This window comes from Megalops cyprinoides, chromosome 18 (genome assembly GCF_013368585.1).
Source record: "Megalops cyprinoides isolate fMegCyp1 chromosome 18, fMegCyp1.pri, whole genome shotgun sequence".
Classification (NCBI taxonomy): domain Eukaryota; kingdom Metazoa; phylum Chordata; class Actinopteri; order Elopiformes; family Megalopidae; genus Megalops; species Megalops cyprinoides.
This window is the reverse complement of record NC_050600.1, coordinates 26,685,050-26,703,626: the sequence shown is the minus strand read 5'-3', so window position 1 is coordinate 26,703,626 and position 18,577 is coordinate 26,685,050. Positions and strand designations below refer to the sequence as shown.

General features: G+C 40.9%; 1 protein-coding gene across 1 annotated transcript; it reads right to left on the bottom strand.

Moving 5' to 3' along the window:
• Positions 1-2,638: 2,638 nt before the first annotated feature.
• LOC118793042 (kyphoscoliosis peptidase-like) lies at positions 2,639-18,306 on the bottom strand. Its single transcript, XM_036550989.1, has 7 exons — positions 18,134-18,306; positions 15,385-16,066; positions 13,844-13,958; positions 11,556-11,673; positions 10,809-11,000; positions 4,805-4,995; positions 2,639-4,020 (listed from the first exon to the last, which is right to left on the bottom strand). The coding sequence occupies exons 1-7, from the start codon at positions 18,184-18,186 to the stop codon at positions 2,639-2,641; spliced, it is 2,733 nt and encodes a 910-aa protein (XP_036406882.1). The 5' UTR covers positions 18,187-18,306.
• Between the last annotated feature and the right edge of the window lie 271 nt (positions 18,307-18,577).

The following is an 18,577-nucleotide window of genomic DNA, read 5'->3' as shown; positions in this document are numbered from 1 at the left end:
TTCACTAAGTAGGAGAAAGCACTGGACATAGGCAGGTGATAAAAACAAGAGATGAGGAACTGAAATGAATGAACTACATACATCTTTTGGAGTAAGTGGGTGACTGTGTGTGCTGTTGAGCTGTTTCAAATTGAGCACTGCTTGAATGAATACATATAATATGCTACAATATGCTGTTACAGGTGAAAGGTTGGTTATATTTTTGTGAATATCTGCCTCTTGAATAATTTTGTACAGCTAATCAGCTAATTAATGTTAATTATGACTCATGAAATGACTAGAAATAACTTACAGAAATATATGTATACTTCTTTTTCCAAGAAACCCTATGTAAACAGACCTAAAAATTTAAGTGAAGTCCATTAGAGCTCATTATTCATTTACGAGCTCAGTGAAACATAATAAAGTTAGAGCTCAGCTGGAATAAAAACCAGAATACAGTGGGCTCCCCAGACCAGGAGTGAAAAACATTGATCTGTTTCATGCTGGCTTCATATACATTTTGAATGTGAAAAAAGAACTGTGTGAAGTTTTCAAAAAATCATGCAAAGTTACCCATTTAAGATAACATGCAGTTATCATTAGTTTAACTGTTTTACATACCATCTGAAAAAAACATGCATTTATTCAGAATTTATTCATTTTCTGCCTCCCTCAGAGCGCACTTTATGTCCGTTTGGGTCTGCTGCTGCTCACCATCACTCAGAACATCAAAGGACATAATGACAGCCATTTCAGTGGACTCCCCTCCCTTGCCAGCTGCCAGCTTCAGCTGGGACCCCTCACGGCCAGTGAGCACCTCCCCCTCCCACACACGGCTCTTGTTCAGCTGCAGAGATGTCCGGCCCTCCCCCACGACGCTGACACTCTGTACTCCGGGGATGCGTACACGGAAGCACACTGTGGAGCACGGTGGCAGCCAGCCGCTGCGTGGCTCGAACAGCACGCAGCCCTTCCGCCAGGCCACAAAGGTGCAGGGGACCTGTGTAACACTGTAACACTGTGTACTTTAGCTGTTTTTGGGGGGAGCAGGTGATGTATGAACACACAAGAAGAGTGAATGCTGTTTCAACCAGCTAGCAAACTGGTCAGTTAAGTGTGTTTGAACACCTCCTTTATGCTGTACATGGCTGAAAGTGAGAGACATGGCTCCAATACCCTGGGCAGTTGTGCCAGAGCCAGGCTCGCTGGTAATGGAATTTGCATGCTGTGGATATCAGGAAAGACTGGTACAAAGCTGGCAGCATTTCATCATTTCAGTAATTGAATTTCATTAAAGAGATGAACTTCTGCATCATTTGTACAACATTGGTTGGAACCAGTAAGGGAAACCTAACAGACAGTGTGTGTCCGATTTGAGAAAATGGCAATATTTTCACAAAGGTGGCTAATGTGCCACTCTATAGACACTGCATTGATACTACTCTGACTTGCAAGGTTTATGATTTTATTCATTTTTATTATGGACAGAAAGCAGTTTTGAGCAACAAACAGGACTGGTACACTGTAACACATAATCCACAACAATAGTACTGTCATATAATTAATTCCAGCATTACAGTGACACCTGAGGGGACGTGTCAGAACACAGTGACCAATTATTACTTTAAACTCAAGCTTTAAACACATATCACTGTGTCTGTGCAACACTCAAATAAAGCCATGGAGATTGTTGCAAAATGAAACCAGGAAATACTTATCTCAACAACAAAAAGCTTAGTCTGTTATTTGTCAAAGTCAAAATAGCATAACCTCATAGTGTTGGCAAAGATAAAATACATGATAAATATCCTAAAAAAACATTTCTCTATATATTTATACAGGGTTTTTTGCTACATTGAGTTCTTTCTTAAGGAAGTATTAAGATTGCAAGTTCAGCTACCACAACCAAACACTACTGAATCAATATTCTTAGTTGAACCAACATCTAGTTAGTTAATTTGTGCATGAAAATATTGTGTGGAAAATGATATTCAGACGTGGTGGATTATAAAAAAAGACATTTTCACTAAGTAGGAGAAAGCACTGGACATAGGCAGGTGATAAAAACAAGAGATGAGGAACTGAAATGAATGAACTACATACATCTTTTGGAGTAAGTGGGTGACTGTGTGTGCTGTTGAGCTGTTTCAAATTGAGCACTGCTTGAATGAATACATATAATATGCTACAATATGCTGTTACAGGTGAAAGGTTGGTTATATTTTTGTGAATATCTGCCTCTTGAATAATTTTGTACAGCTAATCAGCTAATTAATGTTAATTATGACTCATGAAATGACTAGAAATAACTTACAGAAATATATGTATACTTCTTTTTCCAAGAAACCCTATGTAAACAGACCTAAAAATTTAAGTGAAGTCCATTAGAGCTCATTATTCATTTACGAGCTCAGTGAAACATAATAAAGTTAGAGCTCAGCTGGAATAAAAACCAGAATACAGTGGGCTCCCCAGACCAGGAGTGAAAAACATTGATCTGTTTCATGCTGGCTTCATATACATTTTGAATGTGAAAAAAGAACTGTGTGAAGTTTTCAAAAAATCATGCAAAGTTACCCATTTAAGATAACATGCAGTTATCATTAGTTTAACTGTTTTACATACCATCTGAAAAAAACATGCATTTATTCAGAATTTATTCATTTTCTGCCTCCCTCAGAGCGCACTTTATGTCCGTTTGGGTCTGCTGCTGCTCACCATCACTCAGAACATCAAAGGACATAATGACAGCCATTTCAGTGGACTCCCCTCCCTTGCCAGCTGCCAGCTTCAGCTGGGACCCCTCACGGCCAGTGAGCACCTCCCCCTCCCACACACGGCTCTTGTTCAGCTGCAGAGATGTCCGGCCCTCCCCCACGACGCTGACACTCTGTACTCCGGGGATGCGTACACGGAAGCACACTGTGGAGCACGGTGGCAGCCAGCCGCTGCGTGGCTCGAACAGCACGCAGCCCTTCCGCCAGGCCACAAAGGTGCAGGGGAAGGGCGGCCAGGGGGCCTCCGCTGAGCTGTGCAGGATGAAATCGCAGAGTGGACTGAAGTCCTGGCCGGGGCCGGTCTTGGCGTATAGACCCAGCCTGTAGAGCCCAGGCTCGGGCAGCGTGACGCTGATGGTGACCTTGCTGTCTGTGTGGGTGAAGAGGATGTGCCGGGTGAGGGGGTACCCCAGTGGCCGGCGCAGCTCCTTGGCAAGCACAGCGTGCAGCTCCACATCCTGCGTGTTGTGGAAGGTGATGTTGCACTTGCCCTGCTGGGTGCTTATGAGTGTGCCTGTGTGGCTGAACTTGGAGAGGCCGGCGCGGGCAGTCCTGATGCCGGGCCCGCATGAGGAGCTGAGGGAGCTGGGGAAGAGCTCATTCAGGTTGATGGCACCAGCGGTACAGTGCAGTAGGAAGTTGCCGGCGTTTTGGAAGCCGTCACTGGTCTGATCATAGTCCCGCACAAAGACGGATAGCCGGTAGTACCCACGAAAGGGGCAGAGCACTTGGCAGGTCAGCTTGTCTGGCTCTATCTGTGTTGCCAAGCAATGCTTAGAGAGGATAGAGTCTAGGTCTTTATGAGTCAGTTCGCAGAGCACCATGAGTGGCCGGGATGTCTGCAGCACCAGTTGGACCTTGCCAGTTTGGGTCATGACAGGCTCTGCACTGTGAGTGCTCTGCTTCAGGCCCAGACTAGCAGCAGTGGGCTGCAAGCCCCACGACAAGTAGGGGTTTTCTGGGATCTCCTCAGATGGTTTGGGCTCAGGGCACTCCAGTAGGAAGGAGCAGACCCAGCTAAAGGTTCCCAAAGTGTTGGCTGGGCGGGCAAACACCATGATGTCATACTTCCCTCTGGCTGGAGGCATCAGGCGTAACCTCATCCCCAGCCGGGTCACTGTCAGCAGGCCAGATGAGCTGCCCACATCCTTCACATCCCCAAGGCTTTGCCCATTGGTCAGCTCGCTACTTTGTGGAGAAATCTGGTAGGTGAAATCTGCAGGCCAACGACATCCTAAGGACACCGTGGCTTCCCCATTCTCTGCAAAGTACAGCCATGCAAATCATGCAGATATTAGGAAACAGTGAAACAATACATTTTATCATAAAATACTGTAAAAAGAAGAATTTTATCATATACTGTAAAAATTAAGTTAATTTAACGGTGAAAATGATTTTTGCAAATCAGGAAAATGTGTAGCAATTCCATTTTGTAAAAGAAACACCTTTTAAGATAATATCCCCTGATTTCCCATTCAGCACACAGTAATCACAGATGAGCACAGTGCTATTAGACTGGACGCTGCACAGTGCCAACACAGATGATCACTGATTCAGACTTCAGGATGCTGAGCATTTTTTGTGCCCCACACTTATCTATCCCTCAGTAACTAAATTTAAGCAAGGGGAGTAGGTTTGTTTGTCTATCCCTACCCTCTGTGAGCTGTGTCAAGCCTCCATTTATTCAACATTTTCATGAGCGTAAGAGTTACAGAGAGAAAACAGAAGTATCAGATTAGAATGTGCTCATCTTGGACAATGATAAGACACCCTAATTTTGAGAAAATTTCCCTCATTAGATTGGGGCATATTTGATCTTTTTTGATCTTTGACTTACTATTTTCATGTTTGGACTCTACCATAAGTTCTGTTTTTCCCCAGAGGGTCTTATTTTTCTATAGAACGTTATGTAACATACTTGTTGATTCCAAACTATAAACAATTAGCTCAAATTTGCTAAATGAAACATGGCATACACACTAATGTGTAATGCAGTTAGACTGCTACTGTGCGACACAGACAGTTTAAAACAGATTGCTGCTGACCTGTGACAATGAGGAAGTTTTTGGGCAGCTGGAGTGTCAGACCTAGACGATAGAATTCGGATGTTTTGAAGACCCTCTTCTCAAAGTCCTCTAGCGTGACAGGGGACTCCAGGAGCTGCCACTGCTGTTCATCTGGGTAGTGGGAGTCAATGAAGTCCTCAGGGTCCGCCAAAAAATAGAAGTCATCATACCTGGCAAGCACAAAACATGTATGTAAACATTTCACTGTATAACAAGGTATTGGTAGTAGAGCCCGACCTAAATCGGCATGCCGATATTATCAGCCGATATGAGCTAATTGCAGACAAATCAGCATCGGCGTTTAAAACAGCAGATAAATGACAAAAAGAAACGGAGAGACTGAAGGTGGATCCTTCAACCATGTTATGAGCGTTGTCGTTGCGTAGTTTGTCCAGCAGAGGGCACACTGCAACTCCACTGTTGGCAACACACGTGTGTTGCCACAAATCACAACAATCAGCTGACCCAAGCAGAGTCGATCAGAGTATCCCATGACGGAGATCATCTATGCTCATGGTAAATTGATAATTGTCACATGAAATACATTGCTTAAATAATAATAAATATCCCCCATCACTTCTCCTCTTAGCCTAAATAAGCCTGAAATGTTCATGTCAGCTATGCCTGGTTTTGCTGCAGTAACGTAAAAGCCGGTACTGTCAGTCAAACATCAACTGCGTTTAGCGGTGCAGTAGTTGAGTGGTGTAAGGCTAAGCTGTTGACAAACTTGATTGTAGGTCTATTTGTGAAACAGTGTGGCAGTTCTAGCAAATAAACAAACAACGGTCCTATCACTTCTCCCTCGTCACGTTTAAAAATTCTCTGGCAACATTGCTTACAGCATCTTATACGCTGTCCATTGCTAAATAGGTTACCCACAAAGCTAGCTAATGCCATGTTTATCAGTGGAAGACCGCTAACGTTAATGAGCGGTTAAACTATAGCGCTTCATTTATTCTGCCTAAATGAGGCAATGGTAAATATATCTGCGACTCGCATGTCTGTAGTTACAGTTGGTGCATCGGAAATTATTAATCCTTTCGCGCGTACGGTCACACCATTGTGATTAGCCGTTTAGCGCATATGCTAAAACTGGTTCGTTAAAAAAAATATAGCAAATGCTAACTGAAAACTATGAGACGCTTAATAACAGTAATGAAAACATAACCAACCATGCGCTACATAGCATAAAAAATAAGTCACGTGCAAAGGGATTAAACCAGAGAGGACACGTAAATAAACGTGAGCTGAACAAGTATCTAACATGTAGGGATGGGCGATACCAGTGATTTTTGTTTCGATCCGATGCCAAGTAATACTAGGGCTAGTATCCCGATACCGATATCAATATTTTTTTTAAGTCTTGTTGTGTACACAAATCCAGGAAATATTTGTAATTTCTATGATGAAATTACATCAAAAAATGCATTTAAAAGCTTACTTTTAAGACACTACTTGGTCTATGATTTAAAAAAAAATCAAACTTCTCTATTTTGTTTTTCATTTATTTAACAAAAACAGTGATAAAACACAGTTTATTCTTCAACATTCAAACAAAAACTTTGAATAAAACAAAGACTTTCTTTGCAGCGAGAGAGAGAGAGAAAGAGACAGACAGACAGAGAGAGACACAGAGATAGTGAGAGAGAGAGAGAGAGAGAGAGAGAGAGAGAGAGAACTGGTGATGGGCAAGTGACTCACAGTAACAATACATGCAGAGCCATTCAGATTTGTTCTAATTCTTCCCTTCCCTATTCAAACTTGGCATTTTTTCTCTTAAGGCCTCATCTATTCCTTAATGACTGAAAGAGAGAAAGAGAGAGAGACCAACAGTGAGATAGAGAAAGTGAGAAAAGAAAAGAGACAGAAAAAGATAAAGACAAAAAAGTGGGAAAGAATGAGTGAGAACCAGGCGAGAGGATTGCCATTTTCACAAGCAGTGAAATTCTTCACATAGGTTCAAACAAAACTTTAGAATAAAACAAAGACTTCCTTTACATCTGAAAAACATCCAGGTCTTCTGATTCTCATTTTTCTACATTTTTAGGTTTTTGTTTAGAAACAGCAGCATGTTTACATTTTCCCCTTCAGTAGGTTTCTGCAGCTGCTCTCAAAAGTAGAGAAACAAGAGGGATCACCTTTGACATGGACACATATTTTGCTGCAAAAGCTTCTCGTGTTGCCTCTTTGAACGGTCTCAGGGCCTCAATGATTGGCTGGATCAAGCTCTTCAGTGCTTAAGCAGAGGGCATTCTTTCCAAGTACACAAAGTACAGTGATGGCTGCTTCCCTCTGCTCCTGAAGTCTGTCCAACATATAGAATGCAGAATTCCACCTTGTTTCTACTGACTGAACCAGTTTATGCTTCTGTATGTCTGTGAGTTTCTGCGTGGCTTTCATGCTGGTGGAAAAATGATACAATGCTACTGCATTTTTCCAAGAGCTGAACAATTACAGCCTACTGACTGCAAAACTTGGGCTTATATGTAGGCCTAAGATAATCTACACCAATACCATGACTAGGGTTCATTCAATAAATATCCTGCACATCGATATCCTGCTTACATTTTACATGGTTAACAATTCTATTATCACCGGTTACCTGGATAATTCCTGCCTTTCTGAAACGCCTCTGCTAAAGAACTTTGCCTCAATGAAGTGGGGGTATCTGCCTGCATTTTCTCCCCCTTTCGTCGTTTCTCCTGTAACTGGTCACGCTCTTTTGGACGGCAATTTAAACGTTTCATGAGATTTGTGGTATTGCCACAATATCTGACCGTTTTGTCACATACGCCACATTTCAAATCATTACTATTTACCATATCAAAATAACTCCACACGAGGCTCTGTTTACATTCTGCCATTCTGCAACCGGTGCTGGGGCTGAGGGACTGAGTCTGTTTCTGTGTGTGCGTTATTACAGCCGTTGTTGGGAGCTGAGTGAGAAAGCCAAAGGAAAAGTAGTTCCTATCCAAACTACCCATTCAAAAAAGTGAGCAAAAATACTGTGGAATTAAATTTATGAAATCAGACATTTAAAGCATTGCCTGTTATTGATTTTTGAATATGAGGATCGATCCTTAAAACTGAACCATCAGGATCGAAATATCGATATTTTGGTATCGATCCGCCCATCCCTACTAACATGGCTTGGTAGCCAAACAAAGTTATCTAGCTTCTCTTTCAAACATAGAGAAGAATGTAGAATGAAATCCCAAAGTCGCAAGTCCTCTTTGCAGACAGTCATGTAGTGTCAGGTGCATTCAACAGCAGCGTTTACTCTAGGTCACTATCAGTTTACTGCGTAGTTTAAGATGGCATGATGTTTTAACTTTTTTGTATTTTTACACATTTGGCTCTGTGTAGCCAAATGTGTTGTTGTAGCCTTTTTTTGTTCAAAGTACTATTTATGACAATAAAACAAGTTTATTTTTAAACTGTATTATGTCATGTTATCTTGGTGAGGACTCTTAAATAATTACACATAATGTTAGGGAAAATCTTTGTTTATGTTATGTGTTTCTGAAAAAAAAAAGAAAAAGAATACAGGCCTATATGTCATTATCGGATTTTTAAATCCTCAAATATCGAAATCGGTATCTGTCAGGACTGCGGCTTCTTAGCCTGGTTTGTTTTTGTTTGCCCCGTCCATGTGCTTTTGTTTTTCCCTGTGCTCCAGCCCTGCCCTGCTCTCCACCCTGTCTCCGCCCACCCGATTACCTGACCGGCTCCACCTGCCTGCCGGCACACCTATATCCCATCTCCTTATTAGCCTTGCCCTATTTATTCCCTGTTTGTTTCTTGTCTCATCATGAGTTCATCTCAGTCATTCTGTTATGCTGCCTGCCTGCCTGCCTGCCTGCCTGCCTGCCTGCCTGCCTGCCTGTTTTCTTGACTTTGACTTTGGATCTGTTTTTGGTCTGCCTGAGCTGTGACAGTATTGGTCTTAAAAACCCTAGATCCGTCGGGCTCTAATTGGTAGCAATGACACATGAACTGACACATATCATTGACATAACAGGAAAGATGATTTCTTTGGAATTCCAGCCAGGGCAGCTGGCCTGTTGCAGTGCATAATGGGAAATTAGTTTGCTGCTATTCACAGATCTCTTTAAATCATCTCACAACAAATCCCATTATTCCTCTCACAGCGTGCTGTCTGAGCAGGTGGTGGAAATATTTTTAAAATAGAATGATCATTGACAGACAATGGCTGGCTTAGAGAATCTCCCCAGTCTTGCTATGTGTGGGTCCAGGCACCAAAAGAATGTACATCTGTTTAGCTCCAGAGAAAGTCTCACAGGGTGAAAGCATACCATCAATGAATGACACGTCTAAAGTGTAAATGACACTGGAGGTATCACTCTCATTACTTTCTCTCCTGTAGATACAACTTTTAACATGATCTCTCTTGTCTCTGTCTTCTATTGACATTAATGGAAAAGAGTGACTATATTGATTTGTGTGTCTTGGTAGGGGATGAGTGAGGCTTCATGAACACCAAAATGAGTGCCAATGTGATACAGTGCTTTCAAACAACTTTATAGCAAAACAAAAGTGTTTTGCTATAAAGAGGAAATGGGTCTTTGAATGTCACACACAGCACTAAGAATCACACCAATCCACTGACCATGAACAGGAATAGGGACCTGCAGTCTGATCTGGTGTCCAGTCCTACAGCCTTCCTCCATCCACTCAGCCCTGAGAACCTGAACTCTGATCTGCTATCTAGTCCTATGGCTTTCCACTATCCACTCACATCCCTGAGGACAAAAAGTCCTGAGTTCTTGCACCTGACCTCATCACTTTGATAGTGAATGATTCATTAATTAATCATATGTGTAACATACTGTATCTATTTCCACACATTTCCACAGTCATTCTGTCTTATTTTTATTATCTCTGGATATATTACTCAGCAAAGCATTCTGTAAAAGTCTCAATGTTAAAGATGCTACATTACATTATTATCATTTAGCAGACGCTCTTATCCAGAGTACTTTACAATTGTATTCATTTACACAGCTGGTTTTTTACTGAGGCATTTACTGAGGCAGTTGTGGGTTGTGTAAAAGTATAGGGTACAAGTACTTGCCTCAGTTGGGTACTGACCCAGTGACCTTTCAGCTATGGGCTCTTGTCCTAAGCCCAGCACCATTTGTAGAGTGTCTGGTGGGGCATGTATGTGTATCACTGCTGTCCATCAGTTGATTGTATAGGCTAGCTGGCAGAACTGATGCACAAATATTTCTCATTAATACAAGAGAGTCAGTTAATCTGTCTTCTACTTTTAGCCAAGAGAAACTGCTGTGCGTGACATTGATCTGGAACTTTTGTGGAGAGCAGTGCAGGGCCAGACATGCCACCCTGTTTTGAATGAGATTTCTCAAGTCTTTTTTAGCTGCACTAGACCATATGCAAGGCCAGTAGTCTAGAGGAGATGAAACAAATTGAATGACTTGCCCTACATGTTAAGTAGGCAGTACATCTTCAGGGACATACCTGTACACATCTTCAGAACCATTTTGTCAATGTTTCGATCTTAACAATTTATTTTCTACACGTTTAGTTAGTTATTTATACATAAATTCAATATACACACACATATATATATACACATATACATATATATTTTATATATATATATATATATATATATATATACACACATATATATATATATATACACACATATATATATATATATATATATATATATATATATATATATATATACACATATACATATATATATATATATATATATATATATACATATACCTGTATACACATATATATATACACATAAAACTTCTTTTTATTGAGTCTGATCACATAATTTGTTAGTTTACAGTGAGAGGTTGGAGAGGTCATCAGATATGTACTTAAAAGCAGCAAATTGGATTCTACCATTTTCTAAATCCTCAACATCGGATTGAGATTATAGTCTCTGTTTTAATTTCGTGATCACATTGTTCCGTACCTCTTGATAAAGGTCTGGTTGTTGATGTCCACTCGCCCTGCCCCCCAGCAGGCATCCAGGAGGTACCACTGCCCTTCCAGCTTCACTGTGTTCCACATGTGATTGGACTTGGTGTTCTGGTAGCTCTGGCCCTGCCGGTACCCAATGCCCTTACTGTGACCTGACACTTCCTGGCACTCAATGCCCATCTCCCTGCAAATGTACATGTACAAGGACAATACACAGTGTTCTTTGTCATGACTATGTTATACATATATATGAGAGAAGTGGAGACATTTGATTGCTAGCCCTGTTCAGAGACGCTGTATCAGTGGATGATCAGGGTGGACTCCTTATGGTAGTTACAGCAACAGGAAAATAATGACAAAAAAGTAGCTAAACAATGTGCAACCAAGCTTCTTTGTGTACCATGGTAAGGTGAAAATGAAGCAGTGCCCATAATGGTCTCTATACCTGGTCGCAGTTTTGCCATAGTCTCAGATACAGTGGTCAATTTATATCACCGGATGTGAGTCATGGACAAGAGGAATGGGCAGAAGAGAGGTTGTACTATGAGCGTGACATGGTTCTTTAACAATGAATAGCTGCATTTATGTTTATCATATGAAGATACCTCTCTGCATTTACATCTACACCTTTTACAGTGAGGGCAATTTTGTTATTAGTACTTCTTACAGCAATGATGGTAATAGTAGCAGATAGTATGATGGTAATAGTAGCAGAAACCTTAGCCATTAGGTGTTTTACCTGCACATCTGCAGGCAGAGACTGGAGTAACCACAGCACACTCCACGTCCAGCTTCAACTACCTGCTCAGGAGTGCACAGCTTCTCTGATTGGCCCAGGTAACCACTAACATCGTACTCTGTAAACAGGAAACCACGAGGAACAAAACATCACACTCTGAAAACAGGAAACAATGAGCCATAAGTGAAGTTAAAACATCAGCAATACTTCATGGATAATGAAAATGGAAGAGTAAAAAAAACATTTTTGTTATGAAAAATCCAATGTGATTTAGACAAAAGCAATCAGCCTTGATGAAGACATTTAGCAGAAATCTTTTGACAGAGGGGTGGGGGTGTAGATGGAGGAGTGGGGCCATTTGAAGATAGTGGGATGGGCATGTGTGTAGATGAACATATTTCCTTCAACAAATTTTCATAGCTCTTTGCTCCCCATAAACCCTTAAATTGGGTATTGGGACAAATTACTTTTATTTAGTCACTGACTTGATTTGGAACAACAACTTGGCCAAAAATAAACTCTCAAACCTCCAGAGGGCAAGCTCAGCTGGAGATTCAGTGATGTCAGATTTCAAAGTTTATCACTGGTCATCTAGTTCAGATTTTCAATTCATGGCTAGATCTCATCAATCCAGTGTCTTGGCATATGTCACAAAAGAATCTTCCACGAAATAAAGCTAAAATGTGCCTTGGTCCCATTATTGCCAATGTTCTATAAACAGCTAGAGACTAACCATACCAATTGTGGCTTTAGCACAGCTGTGGTGCTTTTTCAGGTTCTCCTAGCTAACTACACCAGGTACCCTTACTTTGTTATCTTAGTGAATGACTGTTTGTTTGTGAATGTGGATAAATATATAAAGTGAGTAGGCAATTTTCAATAACACACAGCTGGAGATTTCTGTAAAACATTAACCTCTACATGCCCATTTACCATATATTAAATATTACTGAGGTAACAGCATGCCTTTGAAGTCTGTGACATACAGTATTTGCACACATTTCATTTCAGACAGGCAAGATGTGATTCCAGAAATGTTGTCACGTTGTCAGAAACTTTTCAGTGAGCCCTCTGCCTTGTGGCTGCTTGCTGACTTTATTTCCCTGTCTTGAAACTTGGCTTGGATTCACTAGCTAGCTAGCTAATTATGTTATGAATATCATGGATAGTATATGCACAGTTGTGGGGTGTTGGGCATGATGTGAATGATCTTTTATTTAATAAACGTGTTAAATTTGGTCTCTTTTCTAACTTTATGTAGCCAAGTAGCAAGCTAAAATTAAGTTCGGCCATGTCAACAGCACTCAACATACAATGTCATTAAAATGATGTACAATAATTCCATTTTTCCATGGCATATCAGGGAATATTGTGGCTGGAACACAACTTGAACAATAGCAATGATGGGTTGAAACTAGCTGTTTCATAACTATTAACTATTAACATAACTATTTTATTCTTTCGTTATATTTTTCTCTGAGACCATAGGAGTATGTATGTATGGGTGTGTATGTATATGTTTCTGTACAATATGAGACAATAATACTTTATTGTCAAATTTCTTGGTGTTTTCCATCATAAGCCCCTCTCTTAAACACAAGTTTACAGCGTACAATCAACATAGGTAGACAGATATTAACACAAACACATACATATGTATGTATATGTATGTGTGCATATGTGCATGCATGTGTCCTGCTGCAGTCTGAAATGGTATAGGCAATTATTTAGATACCTAAGTGTTATATTGGAGGAGCCGCATGAATGATGGCTTCTGCATGTTGCAAATGCAAGGTTCATATGTCAGAATTCCTTGGACAGCTGATGCTTGCGGAGAAGCTCTGTCACTGTGTTGACGTTTGGGTGATCCTAACAAATAGAATTGTGCAGACAGTTGATGCTAATTGAAATTTTTGATGGCGTTTGGGAGGTCTTGACAAAAGGAGTTATGAGCGCTGTTAATATTGACTGAGGAAGTCTATTGATGTTAAGTAAAGGTGAGTGTAGCTCGTTACAATAAGTTATGAACAGGTGTGTTGATTGAGGAGTGCCAGGAACACAAAAACAATCATCACTATAAAACAATCAATGATCCTCTATATAATGACAGAACAGCAACAATAAATAACAAAGTATTGAATCCAATCCAAGTAAAAATCCAAAATGACTCCCATTGTACTAGAGCCCTCTCAATATTATCACCTCTATGGTTACACCAAACCTTCTCAATGTTGTGAGAATGGTATGTGTCTAGCATATGTCATGAAACAAGGAAGAATATCACTGACCAATGTTGTTGCACAGCCAGACCCAGATGGCACGCAGTCTCTCCAGCTCACTGGTGGCTTCATGTGTGATGGCTTGTGCAATGGCCTGCACAGAGAAAACTTTTTGCTCTCTCAGCTGAAACACACACATACAGAGAGTTATAGCTCCACAGCCTCTTGTCAGCTGAAATGCACACACAGGGCTTTCTTTAGGTGATAGTAATGCAGCTATGAGATGCACATGCAAACCCCTAACACTAGTATCAAAAAGGGTGGGAGTGGAAATCATTTCTGAGATTGAGCAGTGCAAATGCACATGGATACATCCCATGTGCTGGGTTTGCTTCTTTAGTGAGCAGAGGATGCAGCAAAGGTGTTTCCTGACAGACAGTTACTCCATATCCAGAGCATGACATAGGGAACTCCAGAAAGTTTTAGCGTCCTCAAATGGTAAATACTTCAAATACTTAGAATTCTCATTTCTCAGATTTCTCAGATTGGCTAAGGGGTATATAATAATATTGTGTTCAAATGAAAAGTTGAATTCTGTGTTAGTGTCCCTCCTCATCCACAGTGGAAGGGTGATTAACTTTCCACTCACCCTGGTCTTGTTTGTGTGGACATTAAGCATTTCACAAGGTATGGGAAAATGTCCATGTAAATGAATTAAATTTGATGCGAATTGTAAGAATTGAACTTGTATTATCACATTTGCTGCCCACCAAGACTAACCATTTTATAGTGGTTTGGTCAGATTATCTTCCCAGCAGTTCTAACAGAGAGGTGTTAGAACCTGCTAATGAAATGTTAAACACAACACAAAAGAGTTGCAGCAACATAAGCAATGGCAATATACCACTTTTATACACATCATATTGTTACTCTAGTGGTGTCTGTCTGTGGAAGCCCCCTTATCTGTTGCATAAGTCTTTATTATTCTCATAATCACTTGTGACAGATGTTCTGGTATTAGCGCTTGACTACATTCCATGCATTTGCCTTGAGCTTGCCTTTCATCAGCAGTATTTTAGGATCATTTAAGTACCATTATGCCTAATGTGTGCTCAATTCAATTGCCCAGAGGTTCTGGTCACACCTCTGCCAAACACCCACAGAACAAGTAAGGTGGAAGCACTCTCCTTCTGTGTTTAGTTTGTCCAAAAATGACAACATAGCGCTCGCCCTTTGCGTTTGCTTGTTGTACAGCGTTTTCCCACCATTTAAATACCACCCATACACTCACAGAATTAAAGATCTTGTGTATATGAATGCATCCTCTCTCAGCTCACACATGCATTCACATATGCACACATACTATAATGGTAAAAATATTAAGCTTACTGTATCATATCTATGTCTGACAAATTAATGACCCTGTGGTTGCTCCTAAGAAGCTATTTGCTCCTCTGGAAAGATACATTTGCATGGGGCCTAAATATGTCCTTTTGATACTCTCAGTCTTACTCTAAGTATGTGATACTCTCAGCCAAACTCTTAGTATGTCACACTCTTGGCCTAACTCTAAGTGTCTGCTTACAGCCTTACTCTTAGTTTCCACTCACCTGTCTTCCAGATTCGATGGCGCAGGCGTCCACTGTCTGAAAGACCTCGGTGCTGGAAAAGAGATCCTTCCGGGGCTTTCTCTTTGGGGTGCTGCAGGTGCTGAGGCTGGCCCTTTGCAAAGATAAGGCCTTAAGCCTGGGTTTTGAGGCTGCCACTGCCGGGGTCATCTCCCCATCCTCCTCCTTTCTCACCGTGCTCCTCTTCACCACTCCGAAAGAACGTGTGGCACTTTCAGCTGAGAGCTGCCGCTTTACTCTCTGAGCTTCATGCTCTACAGCCCCAGACTTCTCAAACAACATCTTCTTGGACTGGACCCCATCAGAGCTTGGCAAGGGGATGGTGGATCTTTTGTCTGGAAGAATCTCCAGCTTCCAGTCCTGCTGGAGCATTGCCAGGGTTAACTTGGTGTCTGATGGACCTTTATGGCTTCCTCTGTCCAGACAACCCTTTTGCAGGGGTTTCAAAGGCTTCTTGGTTGTGGATGTGGTGTCCCTCTGTCCCTCTGTCACCTCAGTGGTATTGTTATTATTGTTGTTGTGATTCTGGTGAAAGTGTCTGCCAACAGCCTGAGGGAGATAGTGATTTTGGAGAAAGAGGAGGGATCTATCTGGTTTGGGCCTCGCTGTCATCTTCTGGAGGTCATTGCCCATTTTCTCCAGCCTTCTTATACTATGAAACGCACTATGAGATGAAGTTGGAGCGTTAAGAAACTGGAGAGACAGGAAGGAGATCCAACTGACTGTCAGTACTGATTGTCAAATGGCCAAGGCATGATCAGTCAATCCACACCCAATCCTGCATTTTAAGTGCTAGTATAATTAGTCTGTAGTTTATCCCCCCCCCCCCCCCCCCCCCTCACCTGGCAGCTCATTTGCTCATTTACTGAATCAGTCAGGATCCTTGCACCTTACTCTAAAATAGCCTTTGCCCCAGTAACAGGGTCCATGGTTCTTTAAGCATATCTCAAATGAGAACTAGCATACAGGTACATCATATTTTGTATGTTTCAGAAGGGATGTGTGAAACCCTGTGATGATAACAATTAGCTTGTTTTTTGTTAATTATGTGATACATTTTAACTGAAGATTTTGACCAAATTTATTCAAACTTGGCGTCAACATGTATAGCAAACCCACAGCCAGGAAATTTACTACCTTAAAAAGAAAATGAAGATTAATGGAGTGAGTTTATGATTATTATTGTATTTGCATTCTTGCTCATTGGTAGATTGGCAGACACAGTAAATGACAATGAACAGTACCTTGAACTACAAGCTGCATGTGATTCCTAACTATGTGGTGCCCATAAATCAGATTTCCACATCTGCCCATACAAAGAAACCCCAGTTCTAATGATTTTTAAATTAATGGAATATTCTTTCACTTAGTATTTCACTTATTTTCATATTCATTTTAGGACATATTCCTCATGAATTCAATGTAAACTACTAATGATGACCCAGACCTGTCTCATTCAGAATTGGTTATGTTCAGAAAAGGTTCTGTTGCCATCCAGCAGTCCATTAGTAATAAAGATAAACTTGTGCACAGATGCATAAAAAGATTTATATATTTATATAGATTTATATATTGTACATAACGTCATTACTCTACTGGTGTCTGTGTATGGAAGCCTCCTCTAACCATTCAATAAATCTTTATTTTTACCATGTGTCATCATATCCTTAGTTATTATTGTCATATTTATATTCTTTTTTATTTGATATATGGTCTTACCAAGAGTGACTTAGAAGGCTTCTATAGCATGATTAATGAAAAGCATGACAGGACTAACAAAAACAACAGGAATATAGACACAGAACAGCCAGAAACACAGTGGTGAAATACAAGCACAGAACACCTCCGTTTCCTTGTCTGCTTGGTAATGTGAATGACTGCCTACCAGTGGAGGTTTGGTTTGGTACCACATAACCTGTACTTGTATGTACAAATTCCACAAATATTAGTTAGAATAGCTTATTAATTAAAAGTATACACATGCCACAGGCTGGACAATGCAATACAATCTGGGCATGTACTACTGTACTGTAACTTTGTGAGGTTTGACTGTCATTTGAGATTGACATTTGAGAGTGAATAATAGAGCCTGTGTTACAATGTCTTGTTGCCATTGGAGAAAAGCATCCAGCCCCTGGAGAGATTGTATGACATTTTCAAGACCCACTATATATATTTTTGGCTCAAAGAGACCATGCATATCCAGTTGGGCTATATTAAAATAATCTTGTCTATTCAGTACTTAGAGACAGATCTCTCAAGGTAGGAGCAACAAACTAGGATCAGTGCTTTTATTTCATATTGTGATATCATATAAAGGTTGCATTTCTGACATTTTAGACCAGGTTTAACTAATTATTCTGCCCCTTTAGACTTCACTGTAGTAGGCACAGCCATTAATATGAATTTAATGTAGAAACTTTTAATTTGAAATTGCCAACACACCTTCCCAGGTTTTATTTTTGTCCTACAGCAACTGTCCTGACAGTATATGTTCATTATCATTTACTGCTAGTTACAGTAATTTGCATTTACCCATTGAATTTTTTATTTTTAGTGATTAAATGTTACAAATAAAGTGAATCTTCTCATTCTTTAGCAGAGATAACATGCCTGAGAAAATAAAACTCCCTGTGCATACTTTTCTATTATTTCCCTTACACACAGGCTGCTCCTAATCAAATCTGATGTCTGCTGCCTACATACAAACAGATGCATTGGAGGTTCTTACCGCGTGGTGTTTGCTTGGTTTGTATGTGTGATTCTATTGTTGACGCTCTCCATCCATATCACCTCGGACTGCGAAACCCCCTCTACCCACCAGCTGCTTTTATCACATCCCTCCTCCTACCCCTCCCTCCAAGAGGCCATGTAACAGTTTTGGATATATACACCCCACCCCGGGATATATCCCTCTCCCTCTAGAAGGCTGGGATATACCCCTCTCCCTGTAGAAGGTTGGGATACACCCCCTCCCCCTCCCTCTAGCAGGCTGGGATATACCCCCCTCCCTCCAGCAGGTATGGTTGTACGCCTGGCTGCGTTGGTGGGATAACAGGCCTAAAAATAATACAAAGCAGCTGATAGAGGCCAATAGCACATGTTTCCACTCCCTCTGGGGTAGGAGGCTGCAGTTCTGCAGAGACCCCAGCCAACACAGCCCCACCTAAGGCAG